Below are 19,158 nucleotides of genomic sequence, written 5' to 3' on the forward strand. Positions count from 1 at the left end.
TTAAATCAATTATTATTCATGTCGAGTGTCCATATCAATCTCAGAAGTATTGAAGTGAAAGATAAAAAAACTTCTAAAAGGGAGTTCTTGTCGTCTACATGACCAATAGACAATGATGATGAAACCTCAAAGAGGATTATAGGTCTTTTATTTAGACTCAAAATCTAAGTAAATCTTTTCTTGAAACATTGATAGTTTTTGTAGAAGTGTTATTAGTAGTCAAAGTGAGCAAATTAAAACCGTGAAAGAAGAACAACGTGCCAAATAGTTATTATAATTGAGTCAAAGATAAATAATTATTATAATTAAATAGTAATAGACATATATAAATAGCTAAAGGTTCTAATTATTACAACTATTTAATTTATATGTACTAAGAGTCTTTATATTGTCCATAATCATTAAATTATTAAATATATTTGATTTTATTTTTTTTCATCGATATTGTATTAGAATTTTAAGAGACTAATTTGACAAAAAGAATCTTAAATTTTTTAAAAGATTGATTTTAAAAAATTTAAAAGACTTTGTAAAAATGTATTAATCTTTAAGATTTTTTTAACTTTTAAATTTGAATTTTAATGGATTATGTTCCAGATTTTTAAGATTTTAAAGTAATTTATGAATTTTTAAGATTCAAATAATTTTTTAAAAATAAAATTCAAAATTACAAGAGTGATTGAAAAAATAATAAATAAATTCTAAGATTTAGATAAGAAAAATCAATCTAATTTTTAAATTTTTTAATATCAAATAAATAATAATTTTATGTTCGTAAATAACATTTTTCTGTTAAAAAAAATTTGCACCGAAATTATATTAATACTTTAAAAATGTGTAAGTTTATTTTCCTATTTTTGGATTTAAACAATAAATTCATATATTATGTTATTGTCATTCTGAATTGACAATGCTGAGTATGAAAATGTATTGAAACAATGTTTTTTGTGTAAAAAATTATAATATATTAGACATACCAATACAAATTATGCTTGTTTATTAAATAATAATAATAATATTCAAGCAATAGATGAATAGAAACAAATCGTACAGTTATATAAACAAAAACAAGAATATATTCAATGAATATATATATAGGCACAATTTTCAGTAATACCATTGAAAAAAAATTAATAACTAATGAAAAATAAAACATGAAGCAACTTGTCATATTGAAACTGAAAATGATGAAGAAAAAAAACATAAAAGAAAGAAAAAACCTAGCATTGAACAATGAGAGACAAGTAATTGGTAGTAACGGCAGAAAAGAATCTTCTGGAGTTGTAAAAATAATCTCAAATATTTTGTCGAAATTGTTTTATTTATATTTTTAAATTAAAATATCTAACAAAATATGATCCACTAAAACAGATTTATTTTTGAAATTTAAATATTAAAAAATAATTTATTAAAAATCTCAATTGAGTATAGTTAAATTTAGCGTATCTTTAAAAAAAATCATAATTTAATACTACAACAATTAAGATTTTTTATCTTTAGAAATCTTGATTCAATACTATAAGTTTTTTTTATAACTAAAAAATATTTTAAAATCTCAAATCTCAATCCAAGACATCTCGTCTCTTAATCTGAGTCTCTCCCCCTCACTCACGGTGTCTCTCACAGCAGCTCTCATCAAAACAACAGAAAGCGCTGCCGATTTGCCGTTTGAATCATATAAACAATATTGACTCTTACTGACCTCAACTGCCCGGAGAGTAGTTAATCGCCCTCCAGAATCTGTTTTCCAGGTTTTCCTTCCCTCTCTTGTACCAACGCGATATTGTGCGATTTTCGGCACCGCTATTCACGATTAAAAAGCGTGATTAACTATTTGTTAATCATTATGCAATAGTTTGTTCATGTAGATAACTCGGTTGCTACTGTGTTCTTTCCCCAAATATATTTATTAATAATTAGGATCTAGTTATTCAAATCATGAGAAATTTGTTTATATCCCTTTTTCCCGATGTCCTAACTGAAATATACTACTAGTTAGGTTTTCCATTTAATAGCAAACAACGTTATTTGTAGAATGATCAAAGATCCCTATGTGCTTCCATAGAAAAGAAGAGACTCTTGAAAAAGGAATTAAAAGAAAACAAAGGAAGCTTTGATGCTCAAATATTTATAGCTATTCAAAAACTACTTTTTTTAGCTATTGAAAAAAAACTTGAAAACAACATTTTTGGGAAGTTTTTGTTTTTCTATACTAACAAACAGACCGTAATTCCGTAGTCGTCGTCACCCTTTGTTGGACACGATTCGACTCTCTAATTTATTTTGGCTCGTTTTGAGTCTCTTTTGGGTGGTCATGATAATACCTATTGCCAATGGTTGGATATACATGTAGGAAGAATATTTTGCAATTTCATTATATTTAAATTTGTGCATTAGCACCATATAAATTACTTTGAAGAAATTTGCTCGGTAGTCTCTGGGCTCAATGCATTATACTTACTCTCTTTCTTTTGCTTTTGTTAGTTTTTTTGCATGTTGAATTGAATGTGTTCAAAAACATTTCAGTTTATAGAGAAACACAAATGGATTCCTCACAAAATCCAGCTGTGGGGGGAAATGGAACACTGATCTCTCAAACAAACGACACAACAGCTTCTGCAGCAGGAGCTAATGATTCTATGCAAAACCTGAATCAGGTCAGCAATTCCATTCAGAAAACCTTGGGCCTTATCCACCAGCTTTACCTTACAGTGTCTACCTTCAACGCTGCCTTTCAAATGCCACTCCTCCAACGCATGTATTTCTACGCAATCCCTTATTATGCATTTTTTCTGTTTTACTTTTTGTCTATGTCCCAAATTGATAACATTTTACTTGAATTTTCCAGCAATGGTCTTGTTGCGGAGCTTGATAACATGGTTAAATTGGCAGAAAAGTGCAACATTCAGGTTCCTATGGAGGTTGTAAAGTGAGTCTTTTACCTTTTTATTTGCTTCGTTGATTCTATGTTTTTCTTTATACGACATAATATGTTTTGAAACTTGAATTTAATTGTTGACTTATTTCTGGTTTTAGTTTAATTGATGATGGGAAGAATCCAGATGAATTTACCAGGGATATTATAAACAACTGTATTGCAAAGAATCAGATCACCAAAGGAAAAACCGATGCTTTAAAGGTTGATTCTAATTCTTGATTTTTATTCAATAAGTTGCTCATTTTGTTCACATTATGTGGTTTTCCCATTTAAGAGCTGCTCTAGTCTAACTTAACATTTCTGTTTGGGGCAGAATTTTCGCAAGCATCTTTTGGAGGAATTGGAGCAGAACTTCCCTGATGAGGTTGAAAGTTTTAGAGAGAGTCGTGCTGCTTCCGCTGCTGTAAGTGTTACTTATTTGGTCTTTTATTTCAATGTATCCATAACTATTGAATAACCTTCCTACATCATTGGCTGTTCCCAATTTTTCATTTATATATATATAGCTTTGAACAATTATATGTCTGCTTCACCTAGGGGAAGGAGAAGGGGGAGGGGGGCTCTGATCTAACTCACTGTTGCATTTTTTCATCACAATTTAAGCACAAGTTCTTTTTCTTGCACTTTTTAGTTTCTTAGCACATCAACTTCTTTACCATTGATTGGGGATCCCCATTGCATCATAGGAAATTTTCCCACTAGAATTTGTAGTCAACAACTCACGCCTGAAGATTTCCTACGTGAACTCAAAACCTTTGTTTTTAAATGTTTGTTGTAGCCATCGGTTGTTGTGTTCACCTTCAAAGTGGAGAGTTTTTGTTTTGGACTAATTCAAAGTGGAGAGCTAGAGGTAAATTAAGCATACCTTTGTATTGAATTAAGTATTCAGTCTATTTAGGCATTCAGTTCACTTGTTGCCACTGTAATAATGGATGTCCATCATGACATGACAGGATTGTGCACTTAAATACACTTTCCACCATGGTTATGAAAATTCATACCCCCACCCCATGAACTCAAATTTACCTATTTCTCTTAATTTTACAATCCTGAATCCCTGATTCCTGCTCTTAGACAAGTTTTGCAATCGGTGATGAAACACATTCAAGATCATAGTAGGAATTCACCTAGCCCATAACTTTTACGTTGCAAACTCGAAGAGTATTTTCTACTGTAATCTTTTACCCTAACTGAAACCTTCGTGGTTCTACTTCTACTTCCTCTGTTTTTGTCATTCATTTTTTTTCCTTGGTGTTCCTAGACTTAAATCTCCTTTTTTGTCCTATGATGGTTTTGGCTTCATATCTTTATTTGGTTATGCCTTATTCGTGTGTGTGTGCAGAGTGTGAGAAGGGCTAATTTTTACCATTCAAATCTCTTACATGAATGGATCCATGTATGGGTTGTATTGTATAGCCAACATTAGTTCTTTGCACATGTCATGCTCTCACTTGTTAGATTAGATCCCTTATATAAATTTCTTAATAAATTGTGTATGATGTAGGGTCTGATGGTTCTTGTTTCCAATCCTAAATATGTTCTATGACTTTGACATCCTTTGCTTTCTGCGTTCTTTTTTCACTGTGGAAGTGATTGATGACTCGTATGGTAGCCATACTAGCAATATCTCCATTTATTTCCTTCACTGCCTTCTTTGTTACTTATTGCAATTGATGAGTTTCTTTCTACATATACTCCTGCATCACCTTGAGATCTGATATGCAAATAGAAACCAGGCTTTGTATTTCTGCTTCCCTTCTACTCTTCTTTCATTGACTGATAATGGAAGCAAGCAAGAAACATCAATCCAGGGAGAAGAAAAAGATATAACTTGCAAGATACTGAGAAAGAAAATAAGAAAAAAAAGATGATGTAGCTATTATGTGGTTTACACAGCGTTGTCAATTTTGGATCGCAGAAAATAGTTTTGTTCTAATTCCTCTACACCACAGTGCTATAGCATATAACCTATATTTGATGACACTTTGTACTAAATAGCGTCTGGTTGGGGGCTGAGAATATTACTAGCACGCCTCTGGGGTTGGATCCATTCTTTGCTTATTTGCATTTCAGTGTTATCACCGACATGAAATTTTCATTTTTTTTATGATGATTTTGGGGATGTTGCACTTGCACATGAATTTGGAGTTGAGATGGTGTATTGAAGAGTTTTGGTTAGGTTGAAGGGGTAGGCGAGAGAAAGTGAGTTTGGAAAGGAAAGAAGGGATTATTTTTTACTTTTTAATTGTTGTGTATTGTACATAAGCCAACAAGCTGTTGTTTCTTTAGTGAGCAACTAATAGGTTGATTTCTGTCCTATGTCTCATCTCATACTGTTTTATATTGTGACAAGTTTTTAAATCAAACAAAACAAAATAATTTGTATTGGCCGGTCTTTTATTTTTTTGCAAATCAAACAAAAAGGAAGGAAATTCTGACCAAATTGAAGCATTGGGTCAATTGTAAGGCCTTATAATGTTTTTTTTATTTTCATTAACACAAATTTTGGTTTTATTGCATCTCTGTAGGAGTTGAAACGATTGGCGCAGGCCCAAAGTGTATTGCCAAATGGAGACGTGAGGGTTAAATCAGAGCATTGAGTTATACATGCCTTTGCTTTTCTTTTGTTAGTTGTATGTAGAACTCTTGATCTATATCTCTCTCGGCTTTAATTTTACATTTGTTTGTATAGTGTATTGCAACAATGCTTACTTATTCTTGTAGCTCTGATATTTTTGATTACTTTTAATCAATGGAATGTCATTATTATAAATTATCTTCTCGGGCTCTTTTGGTGCACATTATAAGAGGCTAGATATGATAATCGTATTATATTTTAGTGTTTCTTAAGACAAGAAGATATGACAACAATGTTTGACAACTGTATCATTATTTGTCCCATAAGACAATATTAATTAAGGCAATTAGCTAAATGTGAAATTGAATATTAAATCACTCGAGTCAAATTGATCCAACTGGTTCTCTGTTCTCTAATTTTTTCTAGATTGTAACTCACCAATCCAAGTCTACAACATGTCTCATTTGATGTTTTTTTGAATTTTCTCTGAATCTCTAAGAAAATTCAAACATATTTTACTATTATCTCCCATCGATTTGTTCACATTAATGTTGCATTGCATGCCAAGAAACTCTAGCACCAAATATATCATTCTGACATTTTTTCTCCTGATCAATAGATGTGTTATTGGTTGATGAGCTAAGGGATACTAAGTTATCCGATTCAATTCAACCATTTATTTGCACTTTATTATGTGATTTGACAAAAAAAAGTAAACAAAAATAATGTGAAAACAAAGGAAGTTCATTTTCGTGGCTTAAAACAAATCAATTGAGATATTTTCATGTTTTTTCACATAATCATACTAAATTACTACTCGAACAAAAAATATAAGCAAAACATAATTTATATAAAATAGATGTATTCAGTTTAAATTTTGAACCATATAAATCTATTTTCTTCGATCAATTATTACTTTTTACCTCTGTCTCTAAATATAAATTGTTATTATAAATTTCACCGTTATTAAAAAAAGTTGGTAGTGTAATAACATACTTATTTTGTATAGAAAAATGATTAAAATGTCTTTTACGTATTGACATATTCAATAATAATTTTTTATATTTCAAAACAAATTAGTAGTATTAATTAGAGTAATGTTTGAAAAGGAATAATAAATACATTTACTAAATTGAATATATATATATTAAGGGATAATATCTTTTTTTGGTGTCAATAATTAGGGATAGAGGTAAGGGTGGACAAAAGATCCATACCAATCCGAGATCCGTAAAACTTGAAGGATAATTTGATGTAGCGAGTGAGTTTAAACAGTGTTCTAGTAAAAAATATACATAAATCGAGTACTAACAATTAGAAATGGTCAGGTTCGATCCATAAAACTCAATCTATCTCTATTTAAAATCGACTGAAAAATATTTATAATAAAAAATAATAGACATAATTTGTACTAGCTATAATTTCTTAAAACTGAGCCTAATACTCTAGTATGTGCAGAGCGCACGTTTCACATTAAAGGGGTACTATATATCGACTTGTGACTACAACTTTACGGTAAGATGGGTGTGGCAGTCGAGACAACACTTTAGTAATTTTTTTTAACACATCAATTTACAAGTTACTAATAGTTTATATCTAAAGAAGTAATAAAACATGTTTTCACTATTTCTCTCATTAGTATTCATTTCAATGTTTTGGTAAATAAAAGACCACCACAAGAATGCAAAAGTCTCGCTCACATTAATCAAAATGAAAAATTCAATTTGAGGGTGGTGGACCGGTGGTGGTGACGAATATTCTACAACCAGATCTAACATTAAGTTAATGTAGAATGATTTTTTCTCTATCCTCTTTTTATTTTTATTTTCTTTAATAAATTATAAGCCATATGTATAATTTTATAAGTTAGATCTGTATTATTTTTCTTGATAGTATTTAAAAAAGTTTTTATCTTTTATGTTTACTGTGGGTGATGCTTAAATTTATTTTTATCTCATTCTAAACAAAGGTCAAGAAAAAGCTATTGACATAACCCATAAAAATCAGACAAAAATTTGCCAAACCGTTCACTCGTAAATCAATTAAACCACTCGTAAATCAATTAAACCGTATACATCAATGATCAAAATTAGACTTTAATAACGAATCTACGGATTGAGTCTGATTGAGAGTATAGATCCAAATCCAACCGAGCCGACCGTTTATCTCAATCTTAATTAAAAGTGATATATTTTTAAATGTATGAAGTATTATCCAATTTATAAGTTCGAGTGAGTTCTCCTCCAATAATTCAATTCCTCTTTAGCATTCAATGCCAACCAACCTTCCCACAACCAAAACTCTCTCAACTAACTTTTTCTAAAAGAAAGCAACGAAAACAATCACACACATTCCATCATGAATGAATAGGAAACAACATTAATCAATCAAAGATGAGAATACCAAATCATTTCCAATCAAGTAGGTTCTTGGAGAGCAGTTCACAAAGGGAAGAGTTAGTTCTCTTTTGCTAGGTCCTTCAAATATTTGTTCTCAACTCTTATCATCCAATATTTATATTTTATGGATAATCAGAAGGTATTAATTAAATAATGACGTGTCTAATATACTTAGAATTGATTTGTGCATTGGTGCTGACGTGAAGGCTACATATGCATTGATTTGGAAATGTTCTCATCAGCAATCCCTCCTATCCATGTGGTATTATGGTGTCTCATAACGCCTCTTGTTCTACATGTCTAACTACTTCACTTCGGATGCTCATTATTCTGCCTTTAAACTTTGCAAATGATACCAAAAGAAACAATCAAGGGAGAAGATTGTATTTAGTTAGGAAAAAAATTGTTACTCTTTTGGAATAAAATATAAACAAATATAATAGTTGAAAAATTGATTTATCTAAACTAAATTTTTAATAAAATATATCAATCTTTCAATTAATATTTTTACTTATATTTCATTATAAAGAGAGTGATTGACTCTACGTTACTATGCATAATTTCTGTAAAAAATCAGAAGTAACACTTTTTCTCCTCTTAAAAATTGAACACTTAGACTTAAAAACAAATTCTAATTTGTATCATAGTCTACCATAGACTAGTTTTAAAAAATGTTTAAAATTTCAACCATTATAGATGTCGTCTCTTAAAAGTAAATCATAACGGTAATTTTTATTTATTTATTGAAATAATTACTTAAATAATACCGGATTATATATATATATATATATATATATATATATATATATATCACGTATTGAATCAACATAAATAAGATCACAATTTTATTTTATTTATAAAGATAAGAGAATCACAAACTATTATTTCAAAAGAATATTATCTAGTGTCGTTAAAAATTTTCGATAATTTTTAAATACCAGTCCATGATATACCACTTATTAAAATGACCCTAAAGCAAATTTAAAAATGAGACCCTTTAAAAATTAAGAAAGATAAAATTGGAGTATCAAACAACTTACAAATAATAAAAAGTAGAAGATACACCGTCAATTAAATTAATTTTACACTAACTTTTGAATGATTATATTTACATTGCGGTGACAAATTAGTGTTGTGTGACACAATCATAAAGTTTTATTGAATGTCGGTGTAAAATAGTTGTACGCAGACAATACAATACTATTAAACTCTACATATAAATATTAAATACATTAATGTCGGTGTAAAATAGTTGTACGCAGACAATACAATACTATTAAACTCTACATATAAATATTAAATACATTAACATGTGTTGATTGAGTAATTTTTTTATGGAATTAGTTCCAAAATTACGGAGTAAAATTTATACTAGAAAGATCCATGATTAGGATCTGATAAAAAAAACATTAAGAAATAAGAATAAGTTTCAAGAAGTCAGGGGAAATGCATAATTACTTAAGAACAATTGCCGCATTCCTCATAGCTAGGTATCTTTGCACATGCTCATTAGGAAGCGATCTGATCATCTTGAAAACATCAGTATTTGCATACCGGAGATTAGTTTTAGGATCATAGTAAGGTGCCTGCAGGGTAAACTGATTAATTAATTCTCTAGTACAAATGCTTATTCCATGGTATAATCATCACCATCAACATTATTCTTAATTATTTAAATAATTAATTAAACAAGTTTTAGTTGTCTATTGCTTTAGCATAGAGTCAATTCAACTGAAAATGTTAAAGGTATATATTTAAGTCAAGCCTGCATAACAAGGTGCTTAAAAGAACCTAAATGGCATCTAAAAAACAGTGTGAAGTTCAACAATTACAAAGAAATCAAGTTCAATCAGTGTGATACTATTCAGGTTATTAACATGATCCTAAATTAATCTAGTATTTTTTGTACAATTCATTTGCAGCATTCTATGGAAAAAGAGGATTACAAAGAGTAGATAAACAATGCAGTATACAAATACTTCACACTATCCACCTTGTCCAACCATAATGATTCTTAATTTCAGATATTTATCAACTAAGATGCTAAATCTCAACCAAACTAATACTTTTAAATTAGGTCAAGCTGAAAACATTCAGTTCCTAAATATTGACAAGATATATACAATGAATCGTGTCTTAACTTACCCTGTACTTTCCCAAGTCTAAGAATACCCAAATCAAGCAGTTGCTTATGCAAGAAAGATAAATATAAGGTTATAGGAAAATAAACATAAACTAAAACACACTCAGACAATTAAACAATGTTGGGGAGATGTGAGTGGAAAAAACTAAGTGACCGATAGTAAGACAGTAGATCATTAAGGAATTTCATCCGGCGAAAAGAATACCCTGCTCAACAGTGAATTAATTATGTAATGGCTAATATACTGGGAAGTGAGATGCAACTGCAGAAGATAAAAGTGCCATGGACATTAAAGTAAATATTACAGACATTCAATTTAATCTCATTATTTCCTGTTGTTCATTTGAAATCTTGAGGTGGGTATTGTACTCAATTCTGGGCATGAAGATGAGAAAAATATACAAGGATTATGCGGGAAAAAAGCAATGAATGCTAAGGAACAGTAGATTGAGCACCCTACTGGGCATCCTAAGATGAAATAAATAGTTCTCTGAGAAGATGTAGCTAGCAAAATTTTCAATGCAAGTAGAAGATTTTTTTTATCACCACAAATAATTAGAAGATAAAATCACAAGATTTGAATGTTAGCAAAAAAGCAAGATATATATGATTATTTAAGTTTCAATTTCTAATGCTATCAACAGATTCAATATGATGTTAAAGAATAACTGGTGATAAGAAAAAAGATACAATAGATTCATAGAATATAATCAGTTTCATAATTTCTGTAAAATAAAAATATGCGAGAATAGCCTTTTACATATAGATTTTGAAAACTTCTTCCACAAATGAAAAGCACTTCCTCTTGCAAGTAAACACCACCAAACAAGAATAATAAAGAACATTACTTACTTCATAGCCTGTAATATCGCAAATTCTCTTGCAAGGACGCATAGAAGGGGGTGACTCAATATTCACATCTGCAAGACAATCCAACAAAACCAAATAAGATTCTTTAACATTGAAGGCAGACACATGTAAGTCGTAACAACAACAAAAACTGGCACATACGAGTCTCCAATATTGAGGCTAAACAATTAAACTTCTTTCAATTGTTGCTATATACATTTCAAATGAAAGAAAATATATTATTAGAGGGAAAAAAATACAATTAAAGGAAGAGGAGAACAAATCCACCAAAAGAGAAAATACAAATAACAAAACTAAGAAAGTAAAGAAGCCTAAGAGCGCAGTAAAGCTGGCCAAAATCTCTCTGCAACCTGCGTATTGGAGATACAAAGAACCAGAGAAACCATAAAAACAATCTGAACACACAACAAATGTAAGGTGAAGATGTGCACTTGAAAATCCATACTCCAACACCAAATTCCCCACAGTTAACCTCCTTATCTTGGTCACAAATATCTCCAACTTTATCTCTTTCAATTAATGTTCAGAAAAAAAAAAAAAAAAAAAAAAAAAAGTAATTTTTCTTTTCTTTCCCTCTAAAAAGTAAAAAAGGATCCTGTAACACAGGGTGCCAGCAATAAGAAAACATTCCGCCTACAGTGAAACAACGACACAATTGTTTCCAAACAACCCACCAATGTTGATTCCAGTTAAAATTCCAAAGAAACACAAATTCCACAATTAAAATTCTTAACTCACAATTGGGTTCATCGGGAGGGTAATTCTGGTAATTTTCAGCCTGAATAATCTGCTTAAGATGCTTCCAGTGCCTGCCTCTGGATTGACCTTTAGGGTATTTGTCATACATTTGAATTCTCTTAAAACTGAGATAGTTTGGTAACACTAGCTCTGCCTCCATTATCTCTGCCTCCATCTTCTTACCTTCACAAAAAACCAAATTGTTTCTGTTACAAACACATTAATAATGTATATTATATAGTATAACAACAACTCATACCATCAATTGAACCAAAATTCATTATTAGTTTCAAAAAGCAAAACAGCGTCTGTGTAATGTGACTTTTCCTAATCGGCGTTCGCAGGTGCTGATGCTTGTCGCCTCAAATGCCCCATATCCCTTTTACTCGGTGTCCCATAACTACACCCCGATGGGAGGTTCTACCTACAGCTCCCAAATTTCCTACACACACCTCTCGTATATTTAAATACATTAAAAAAATACCACGTTCCCCACTTTTTACATTGATCTCTTAAAAATGAAAAATTAATTGTTAAACACATCTATCCATAAAACTTACATAAATAGAAGCTTTATTCTTAATTTTTCCTACATAAAGTACGGAAATGAGACAAATGTTTTAAAAACCGATAAATAAAACATTTGAAAGGGATAAACAAATAATAACACAACACAATAAGAAATTAAATAAAAATTAACATGCATAGGAGTAACACTGAACTCAGCAGGATGAATGGTAAAATTGATAAGCATAAGAACACAGCAGGGTCACATACTTAATTCAACATGAATTATAAACCGGGTTGAATGCACAATTGCACAGTCTCTTTTGTCAAATCACAATCTCACTCGATAAAATAAATTGAGATAAACAAATTAACAGAAAAAGAAAAAAGTGAAGGGAGCCACAGAACGAAGACTACATAGACAGAAGAAACAAAATCGCGAAGCAGAAGGTTCAATGGACAAACCTGTTCGTGCAAAAGGTGAAGGATGTGGCAGTGCCGGACGTGAACGGCGGAGGGGTAGGTTTAAGGGTGTAGATTGAAGTGTGACGGAGAAAGGACTTTAGGTTTTCTAATTTATCACTTACTCCCCAATTTTTTTCGGAGGAAAATTCACAACTTCACAAGAAAGAAATGTACCTGATCTTAGTGAATTGATTTTTTTAAAGTTAGAAAGATCGAAGAGAAACAGGATAGAAGTTGGGAAGAAATTTTATTGGTTTGGATAAATAAAAATATAGAAGAAAGAAATACTAAAATTTAACTGATTTTTGATAATAGAAAAATGAGTAGAAAGAAGATAGTAAAAGAAAAGCTGCTGGTGGGTTTTACTTGGTGTTTTGTCGTGTGTGGAATATATTTACTGTAATTCAACACAATTTTTTATTTTAATTGTAATTTGTATGAATTTAATTTTCTTAATTCAATTATATTAAAAAGATTATATTTTTCACAAGTATCTTGCTTTTTCTTTTCCTCAAAATGTGAGTATCTTGTAGTCATACATATAATTGATATTTTTTTTTTATCTTCACGCTTCCATAGACCATAGCATAGGAAATGTTCTTAGGTGAAAAAGTTTAAAATTAAAAAAAAAAGTGTTTGTACTACATGAAATTCTAACACTCTTCATAAGAAAAATACTCTACTTTTTAGTTGTATATTTTAATATTAATAAAAGAAAATAAAATTAATAATAAACCTAATATCAATGAATTTGACAAATTCATAAAATATTACATCTGAAAATGAACTATAAGTGTCTGATTACATCATAAAATAAAAACATCACATTCAAATTTCAAGAAGTCTAGAACTTATCATGTGATATTAAATTTGTATCTCATGTTCCTCTCAATGCTAATAAATAAAAGAAAAATTGTAAGATATAGAATCTTAGTGAGCTCTGAAATTAATGGCATGAGAGTTTTGAAAATATTTCTTTCATACATAGACTTAAAAACATGAAATTTTGATGCACCTCAAGTTGAAGCTCTCTACTTTAATTTTTATTTTTTTATTTTATAAAACTTAACTGAAATCATTCTTTTATAATGATTCTGAAAGAAAACTATGCATGATCTCGAATTTTTTTTTTTTGTAAACAAAGAAAAGTCGCCCAATTATCTCAAAATAGGCCACCAAAATAATTGAATCAACAGTGTCCTGATTGTTCTCCTTTACCTGTTAAACCATGTTTGGAACAATATGAACTTTCTCACTGTGATATAAGACCATGCATGATCTGATTAATGAGAATGTAATGAACTTGAGATGTTTTATATGCAATGTCTTTATTCTAAAAAAGTATAAACAACTTAGCAATATACTAAATTAGTGATAATTAATTCCCAAGTCTTTAATTTGAACCTGGAACTAGAGACAACGCATTGTGGAGTAAATAGATTAGAGGCAGCGTGGTAAGAGGATGCATGGACCAGAGGCAACATGGTTAGATGAAGAAATCAATGGATACGTGTCCAAAGGAAGAATCAGAGGATACACGTCCCGTAGAAGAATAAGAAGATATGTGTTACATGGAAGAATCAGAGGATAAGTGTTCTCGTGGGAGACTAAGAGGATACATGTCAAGAGAAAGAATTAGAGGATAAATGTTGCGTGAAAGAATCAGATGATAAATGTCCTCGTAGAAGAATTAGAGGATACAAATATAGTTAGCTATATACCCTTCCTTGTTAGCTTGCTATAGTTAGCTCTTAATTAAGCCTGTTTATTAAAACATTTTAAATTTATACTAGTTCTAGTTTCATTAAAATTCACAATAGTTTGAAATATTTTAAATTTGTATTTGTATTTGAGAATATAGATGTACAAAAGATTATCGAAAACTTAAAAGAAATCTATGTATTATAATAATTTCTACGTAGTATTATTTTCTAATTATGATTAAACAACAGTTGTGTTTTGTCAATAAATATATATATATATATATATATACTATTAATATCAGATGAAAACTGATTCAATCAACAATCTTGTGTTGTGTCTTAATTTGAAACATAGGTCATGCTATATACTTGATTGCAACACTGGTTTGACACGCACAATGAATAATATTTCCATTATATGTGCAAAACAATAATTTTTAGATTGTTGGAGCCATACTTTGATTGTTAGCTAGCTATGTTTGTAGAAAGTAGTTTCTTCAATTATAATGAATTAATCAGTAAGTTAGTTTATGAGATTGAATTCGAGACATCTGCTTTAAACTTTTTGAACAAATACTTTCAAAAGCACTTATATGCAACGATCAACAAATTTTTTAGATAAATAGTGAGATATCCAAGTTCTCATCAAATACAATGAAATCTTGTCTATTGAACTGACCTATATTGATTACTTCATGTGAAATTTGAAAACTCCTAGTCATCATTGTATATATTATATTGACTGCTTCATGTGAAATTTGAAAATTCCTGGTCATACGTTTAGGGTGCTAGCGGATTTTGTCTCTTCTATCATATATAATTTTTTTTTAAAGTAGTGATATGACCAAATAGTTGTTTAATAATTCATCCTATGTCTTGCTACATATATAAAATTTTAAAAATTAGATCAATATTACTTGTTGGACGGAGGCAAGCACTACATCAAATCTGTATCCATGCGTGTTATATTGTCATTTCTATATACATTTGTTGATTTGTTGACTGATAAATTTTTTCCTACTTAATTAATATTTGCTACCATATACTGCTATGATAATTTTTTTAATTCGAATAAAATCTAGATTTAATTATAATTTTAGTAATTATATATTTTTGATTTGTAAAATTAATGTCTATGTTATAATATACGAGAGTATTAATTATTTTCTAAAAATTAATAAAAATATATATAAATCAAAATTATAATTAAAACTAAAATTTAATGTCAAAATTAATATATCGATGAGACGAGATATAAATAAAAGGTTGTAATTACTGGCACAAAGCTGTGTAACAATCATACGACCTTGACGTCAACTAATGGGTGCCTTGAATGGATCGATTAGTTAGTTGAAAAATTTAATAGAAACGAGTGATGGTCCCTAATTAAAGAAAGAGACAATGCATCATCTTGTATCTAAATTATAAATATTACAACTGCATCGGATTTTTCAGACGGATTTTTGAGATCAGACTGACGCCACAGCATCGCCTAATTTTATGTATATGTTGATTAGTTAGTTAAAAAATTTAATAGAAGCGAGTGATGGTACCTAGTTAAAGGAAAGAGACCAGTATCTAAAGTTATAGATATTACAATTGTGGATCTTTTGAAACCTGAGGCCACATTTTTTTATTTACCTTTCTATCTCTTTTATCTCGTATCTTTCTTCAATTCTTCAATTCGTTCTCCCTTTAAGTTTATACTAGTAAAATTTCAAAATAAATAAATTAATTTTGAATAAATTATAATACTATATAGCAACACAATTACTAACTATTAATAAATAAACTTTTACATATGATATGATATAGTGTTATACTATTTTTTTAATTATAAATTATTTTAATTATGTGTATTTTTTTAGGAGTGACACTATGCATTATGTTTAAATATAAGAAAATTGATACAATTTTTTAAGAAAAAAATTTTCGACAAAGATAACAACCGTAAAATTGATATATTTTATTTGATTGAATTGTGTGAAATTCAAAAAACTTGTGTGAATTGTGTGACTTATGAAAATTGTATGACTTGTGAAAATGGTGTGACTTCTGAAAATTGTAAAACTTGTGAGAATTGAAATTCTATCTTTTGCAACTTGTCTATTATGTATAAATTGTGTGAAACTCTAAAAAAAACACTACTCTCAGCTATTTTCGATATTTTTTAGAAGATCCTTCGCCACTCTATACATTGGCTAGGAATAGGAATAATAACATTCACTAATACATAGCAGTATATAAGAAACTTAAAAAATAAATAGACATAGTCAAAATAGCAATATCCTATATTAAATCCTCTTATTAAATATTAAACGTTGTTTTTTTTTTACTAAAAAATGTTGGCCTTTTAATCACAATTCAAAATATTTTTAAAACAAAAATAAAAAAAAGAGAAACTTTTTATTAATGAAAGTGATATTAAAAACTAATTTATAAGTGTCTCCTTATATATTTTTTAACTAAATACTTTAATATTATAAAATTAACATGCACTAAATTGATTACAATTCAAACAATGAAGACAGAAGAAATTAAAAGAGATGCTGAAATCCAACAGAGCACCTCTGCCATCAGCCATCTCTTTCGCCATCCTCCACCATTCTTCTCTTGACCTCTTGTGCTTGTTCCTTTTCCAGTGGAATTACTAGCTGCAATGAATTTTCAAATTCAGTATAAAAAAAATAAAACTAAACAAAATTACAAAAACAAGACATGGGATCAAATACAAACAAGGGTACATATAAAAAAAATAAAAAAATACCAATTTAGTTTTTCAAAATCTCAGTCGGTCAAAATAATAATTTTAAAATTAATTTTATAAATATTTTAGTTTAGTCTATTATTATTTTAAACGATATTCGAGATTTTAGAGATAAAATATTTTTTGTATTTTTCTCAAATACATATTTTTTTGTAACAATTAGAGTGCAAAATAACCATTATGCTAACTAATAATTTTATTGTTTGATTATTTATTTTCTAAATTAATTAAAAAAAATATTACCCGGAGGAACTGCAGTGGAACTATTTTTTTCCATGGAATTTTGGATGTCCTCAAATATCTTAGCCTCAGGAGATTTAGGTGGCAAATGCAAAATACCTGGAAAAAAAAATTAATATGAAACTCTAAACTCAATAGCATATAAGCATAAGAGTAATTAACAAAAGATGATATATTAAAAATATAAATATCGACTTACCAACACATTTAGTTATATTAGTAGGTGTTTTACAATCATTTGGTAACTGGAGGGCAAGAGTGACATTTATCTTCAAACCAAGATTTGGGTCATCATGGTCTTTAATAAGGATACATAAACATCTCTTACTATTATTAATAACATCTTTGACGCCAGTGCAACAATCTATATTTGGTGATTTTGCTTGACCAGTTACAAAAGGTAGACAATTAGCCAAAATAAGGAGTTTGTCGGTGCATTCAGCTTTGTCTTGGTTCACATCTGAGTATGCAAGACCAAACATAAGGACCAGGAAAATCAAGGTAGAAAAGAAGAGTGATGGATTTGTTGTTACACTTTTGGAACCCATGATGATGAAAGAGTTTCTAAAAAAAGTGAGAGAAATTAAAGAGATAGGTGTGAGTGTGATGGAATATGGTAACACCAACACCGCTCGTTTTTAGTTCTCTTTATTGATTATGAGACGTGACTTTATTAAATTGAATGTTACTATTTAATTCATTTATTTATTTTCCCGGTATGGTTAAGGGATGGAACTGAATAAAAGTTGTCCGGATAAGTTCTTATTTTTCTCTCTTTTTTTTCAATATATTTTTCTAACTTATGTAAATCTTTTACCCATTAAATGAACATTAATTGTTCTTTTTTTAAATTACTAACTTTTTTAGTTAGTAGAAAGAGAGAAATTGCATAAAAATAGATGAAAGTGGATACATAAAATAAGTAGTGGTCTATGTGTGGTATTTTCATAAATTTATAGTGGCATAAGGATCTTTTATGAGATGAATTATAGTCAAATTTACTTAACTTTCAATTGAACTTTAGATTATTAGGATCTCATTTTCATTGAAACAAAAAGTTAAAAGAATTTTTTTTAAGTATGCAACATCGATTATAGAGTTAGGGATGATGATTGTTAATAGAGGTGAGAATAAACCAAATCGACTAACAAAGGTCTACAATCTAACCTACGTTAGGTCTAGGCCAAATCAGAAATTTTGTTTATTTTTAAAACTTCTAAAAAAGTCGGTTTAGTTAAAAAAATAGACTACAAATTACATAAAAGCCTTTGGGTCTACCACACAGACCTATTTAAATAAATATAAATAATATTTTTTATTACTACTATAATTAATATAGTAAATTTTGATATATGTATTAGATATTGAACTTTTAGTAATTTAAGTATATTAACGTTCTTTAGTTTTTGACACATTTAAATGTATTATTATAAAACAAAATTGAAGTATGATATGATATAAAGTCAGATTCTTTAAAATGTCATGTGAAATATCAAAATAGAACTTAATTTCATTGATATATTAATTTTTTGTCTATTTAAAAATATATTTGATTAGTTATTCAAAAATATTAAAATGAAATAGGTTTTGAAGTAGTCTAACAGACTATACCTTATTTCCATCAAGGTCATACTCAATCTTAAAAATATTTAAGCCTACGACATGGCACATGCCACATGACAGACTTAGGCTTTGAATATTTTTGACAACCAAACTTAAACTTTGTAAAGTCTAATTCGGGATAACCTAACACATTTCTACCTTTAATTGTTGATAATTGTTGAAAAACATATCTTTTAGTCAATTAACA

At 29.1% G+C, this 19,158-nt stretch overlaps 3 protein-coding genes across 7 annotated transcripts; 1 reads left to right on the top strand and 2 right to left on the bottom strand.

Annotated features, from left to right (window-relative positions):
• The first annotated feature begins 1,593 nt into the window (after nucleotides 1-1,593).
• Nucleotides 1,594-5,714, top strand: LOC101510824 (mediator of RNA polymerase II transcription subunit 10b-like). 4 transcript variants are annotated; one of them, XM_027335323.2, is made up of 7 exons: nucleotides 1,594-1,751; nucleotides 2,527-2,758; nucleotides 2,849-2,929; nucleotides 3,037-3,139; nucleotides 3,252-3,341; nucleotides 3,717-3,788; nucleotides 5,467-5,714. In XM_027335323.2, the coding sequence occupies exons 2-7, from the start codon at nucleotides 2,544-2,546 to the stop codon at nucleotides 5,536-5,538; spliced, it is 633 nt and encodes a 210-aa protein (XP_027191124.1). In that variant the 5' UTR covers nucleotides 1,594-1,751; nucleotides 2,527-2,543; the 3' UTR covers nucleotides 5,539-5,714. The 4 variants fall into 4 exon arrangements, with proteins under 4 accessions (XP_027191124.1, XP_073225504.1, XP_004504338.1 ...); XM_073369403.1 differs by lacking the exon at nucleotides 5,467-5,714 and adding an exon at nucleotides 4,675-5,255; XM_004504281.4 differs by lacking the exon at nucleotides 3,717-3,788.
• A 3,399-nt stretch (nucleotides 5,715-9,113) lies between these two features.
• On the bottom strand, nucleotides 9,114-12,942 carry LOC101511359 (protein EIN6 ENHANCER). 2 transcript variants are annotated; one of them, XM_004504282.4, is made up of 4 exons: nucleotides 12,639-12,942; nucleotides 11,667-11,849; nucleotides 10,911-10,978; nucleotides 9,114-9,501 (listed from the first exon to the last, which is right to left on the bottom strand). In XM_004504282.4, exons 2-4 carry the CDS (start codon nucleotides 11,839-11,841, stop codon nucleotides 9,370-9,372), a joined length of 375 nt encoding a protein of 124 aa, XP_004504339.1. In that variant the 5' UTR covers nucleotides 11,842-11,849; nucleotides 12,639-12,942; the 3' UTR covers nucleotides 9,114-9,369. The 2 variants fall into 2 exon arrangements, with proteins under 2 accessions (XP_004504339.1, XP_073226046.1); XM_073369945.1 differs by lacking the exon at nucleotides 12,639-12,942 and adding an exon at nucleotides 11,926-12,121.
• Nucleotides 12,943-16,728: 3,786 nt separating this feature from the next.
• On the bottom strand, nucleotides 16,729-18,014 carry LOC101511900 (non-specific lipid transfer protein GPI-anchored 6-like). The gene is made up of 3 exons (XM_004504284.4): nucleotides 17,548-18,014; nucleotides 17,352-17,447; nucleotides 16,729-16,995 (listed from the first exon to the last, which is right to left on the bottom strand). Exons 1-3 carry the CDS (start codon nucleotides 17,894-17,896, stop codon nucleotides 16,856-16,858), a joined length of 585 nt encoding a protein of 194 aa, XP_004504341.1. The 5' UTR covers nucleotides 17,897-18,014; the 3' UTR covers nucleotides 16,729-16,855.
• Nucleotides 18,015-19,158: the final 1,144 nt, after the last annotated feature.

Source organism: Cicer arietinum, chromosome 6, assembly GCF_000331145.2.
Source record: "Cicer arietinum cultivar CDC Frontier isolate Library 1 chromosome 6, Cicar.CDCFrontier_v2.0, whole genome shotgun sequence".
Taxonomy (NCBI): domain Eukaryota; kingdom Viridiplantae; phylum Streptophyta; class Magnoliopsida; order Fabales; family Fabaceae; genus Cicer; species Cicer arietinum.

What these genes read in the sequence shown, in the direction of transcription:
- LOC101511900 (XM_004504284.4), bottom strand. Translation starts at nt 17,896, where the DNA reads ATGGGTTCCAAAAGTGTAACAACAAATCCATCACTCTTCTTTTCTACC. An exon ending in TAATATAACTAAATGTGTTG is followed by an intron (nt 17,448 to 17,547) that starts GTAAGTCGATAT and finishes TTTTTTTTCCAG; the next exon opens with GTATTTTGCATTTGCCACCT. An exon ending in TTCCACTGCAGTTCCTCCGG is followed by an intron (nt 16,996 to 17,351) that starts GTAATATTTTTT and finishes AATTCATTGCAG; the next exon opens with CTAGTAATTCCACTGGAAAA.
- LOC101511359 (XM_073369945.1), bottom strand. Translation starts at nt 11,947, where the DNA reads ATGAATTTTGGTTCAATTGATG. An exon ending in GAATTTTGGTTCAATTGATG is followed by an intron (nt 11,850 to 11,925) that starts GTATGAGTTGTT and finishes TTTTTTGTGAAG; the next exon opens with GTAAGAAGATGGAGGCAGAG. An exon ending in CCCTCCCGATGAACCCAATT is followed by an intron (nt 10,979 to 11,666) that starts GTGAGTTAAGAA and finishes ATTGTCTTGCAG; the next exon opens with ATGTGAATATTGAGTCACCC.
- LOC101510824 (XM_073369403.1), top strand. Translation starts at nt 2,544, where the DNA reads ATGGATTCCTCACAAAATCCAGCTGTGGGGGGAAATGGAACACTGATC. An exon ending in ATGCCACTCCTCCAACGCAT is followed by an intron (nt 2,759 to 2,848) that starts GTATTTCTACGC and finishes TGAATTTTCCAG; the next exon opens with CAATGGTCTTGTTGCGGAGC. An exon ending in GTCGTGCTGCTTCCGCTGCT is followed by an intron (nt 3,342 to 3,716) that starts GTAAGTGTTACT and finishes TGTTTGTTGTAG; the next exon opens with CCATCGGTTGTTGTGTTCAC.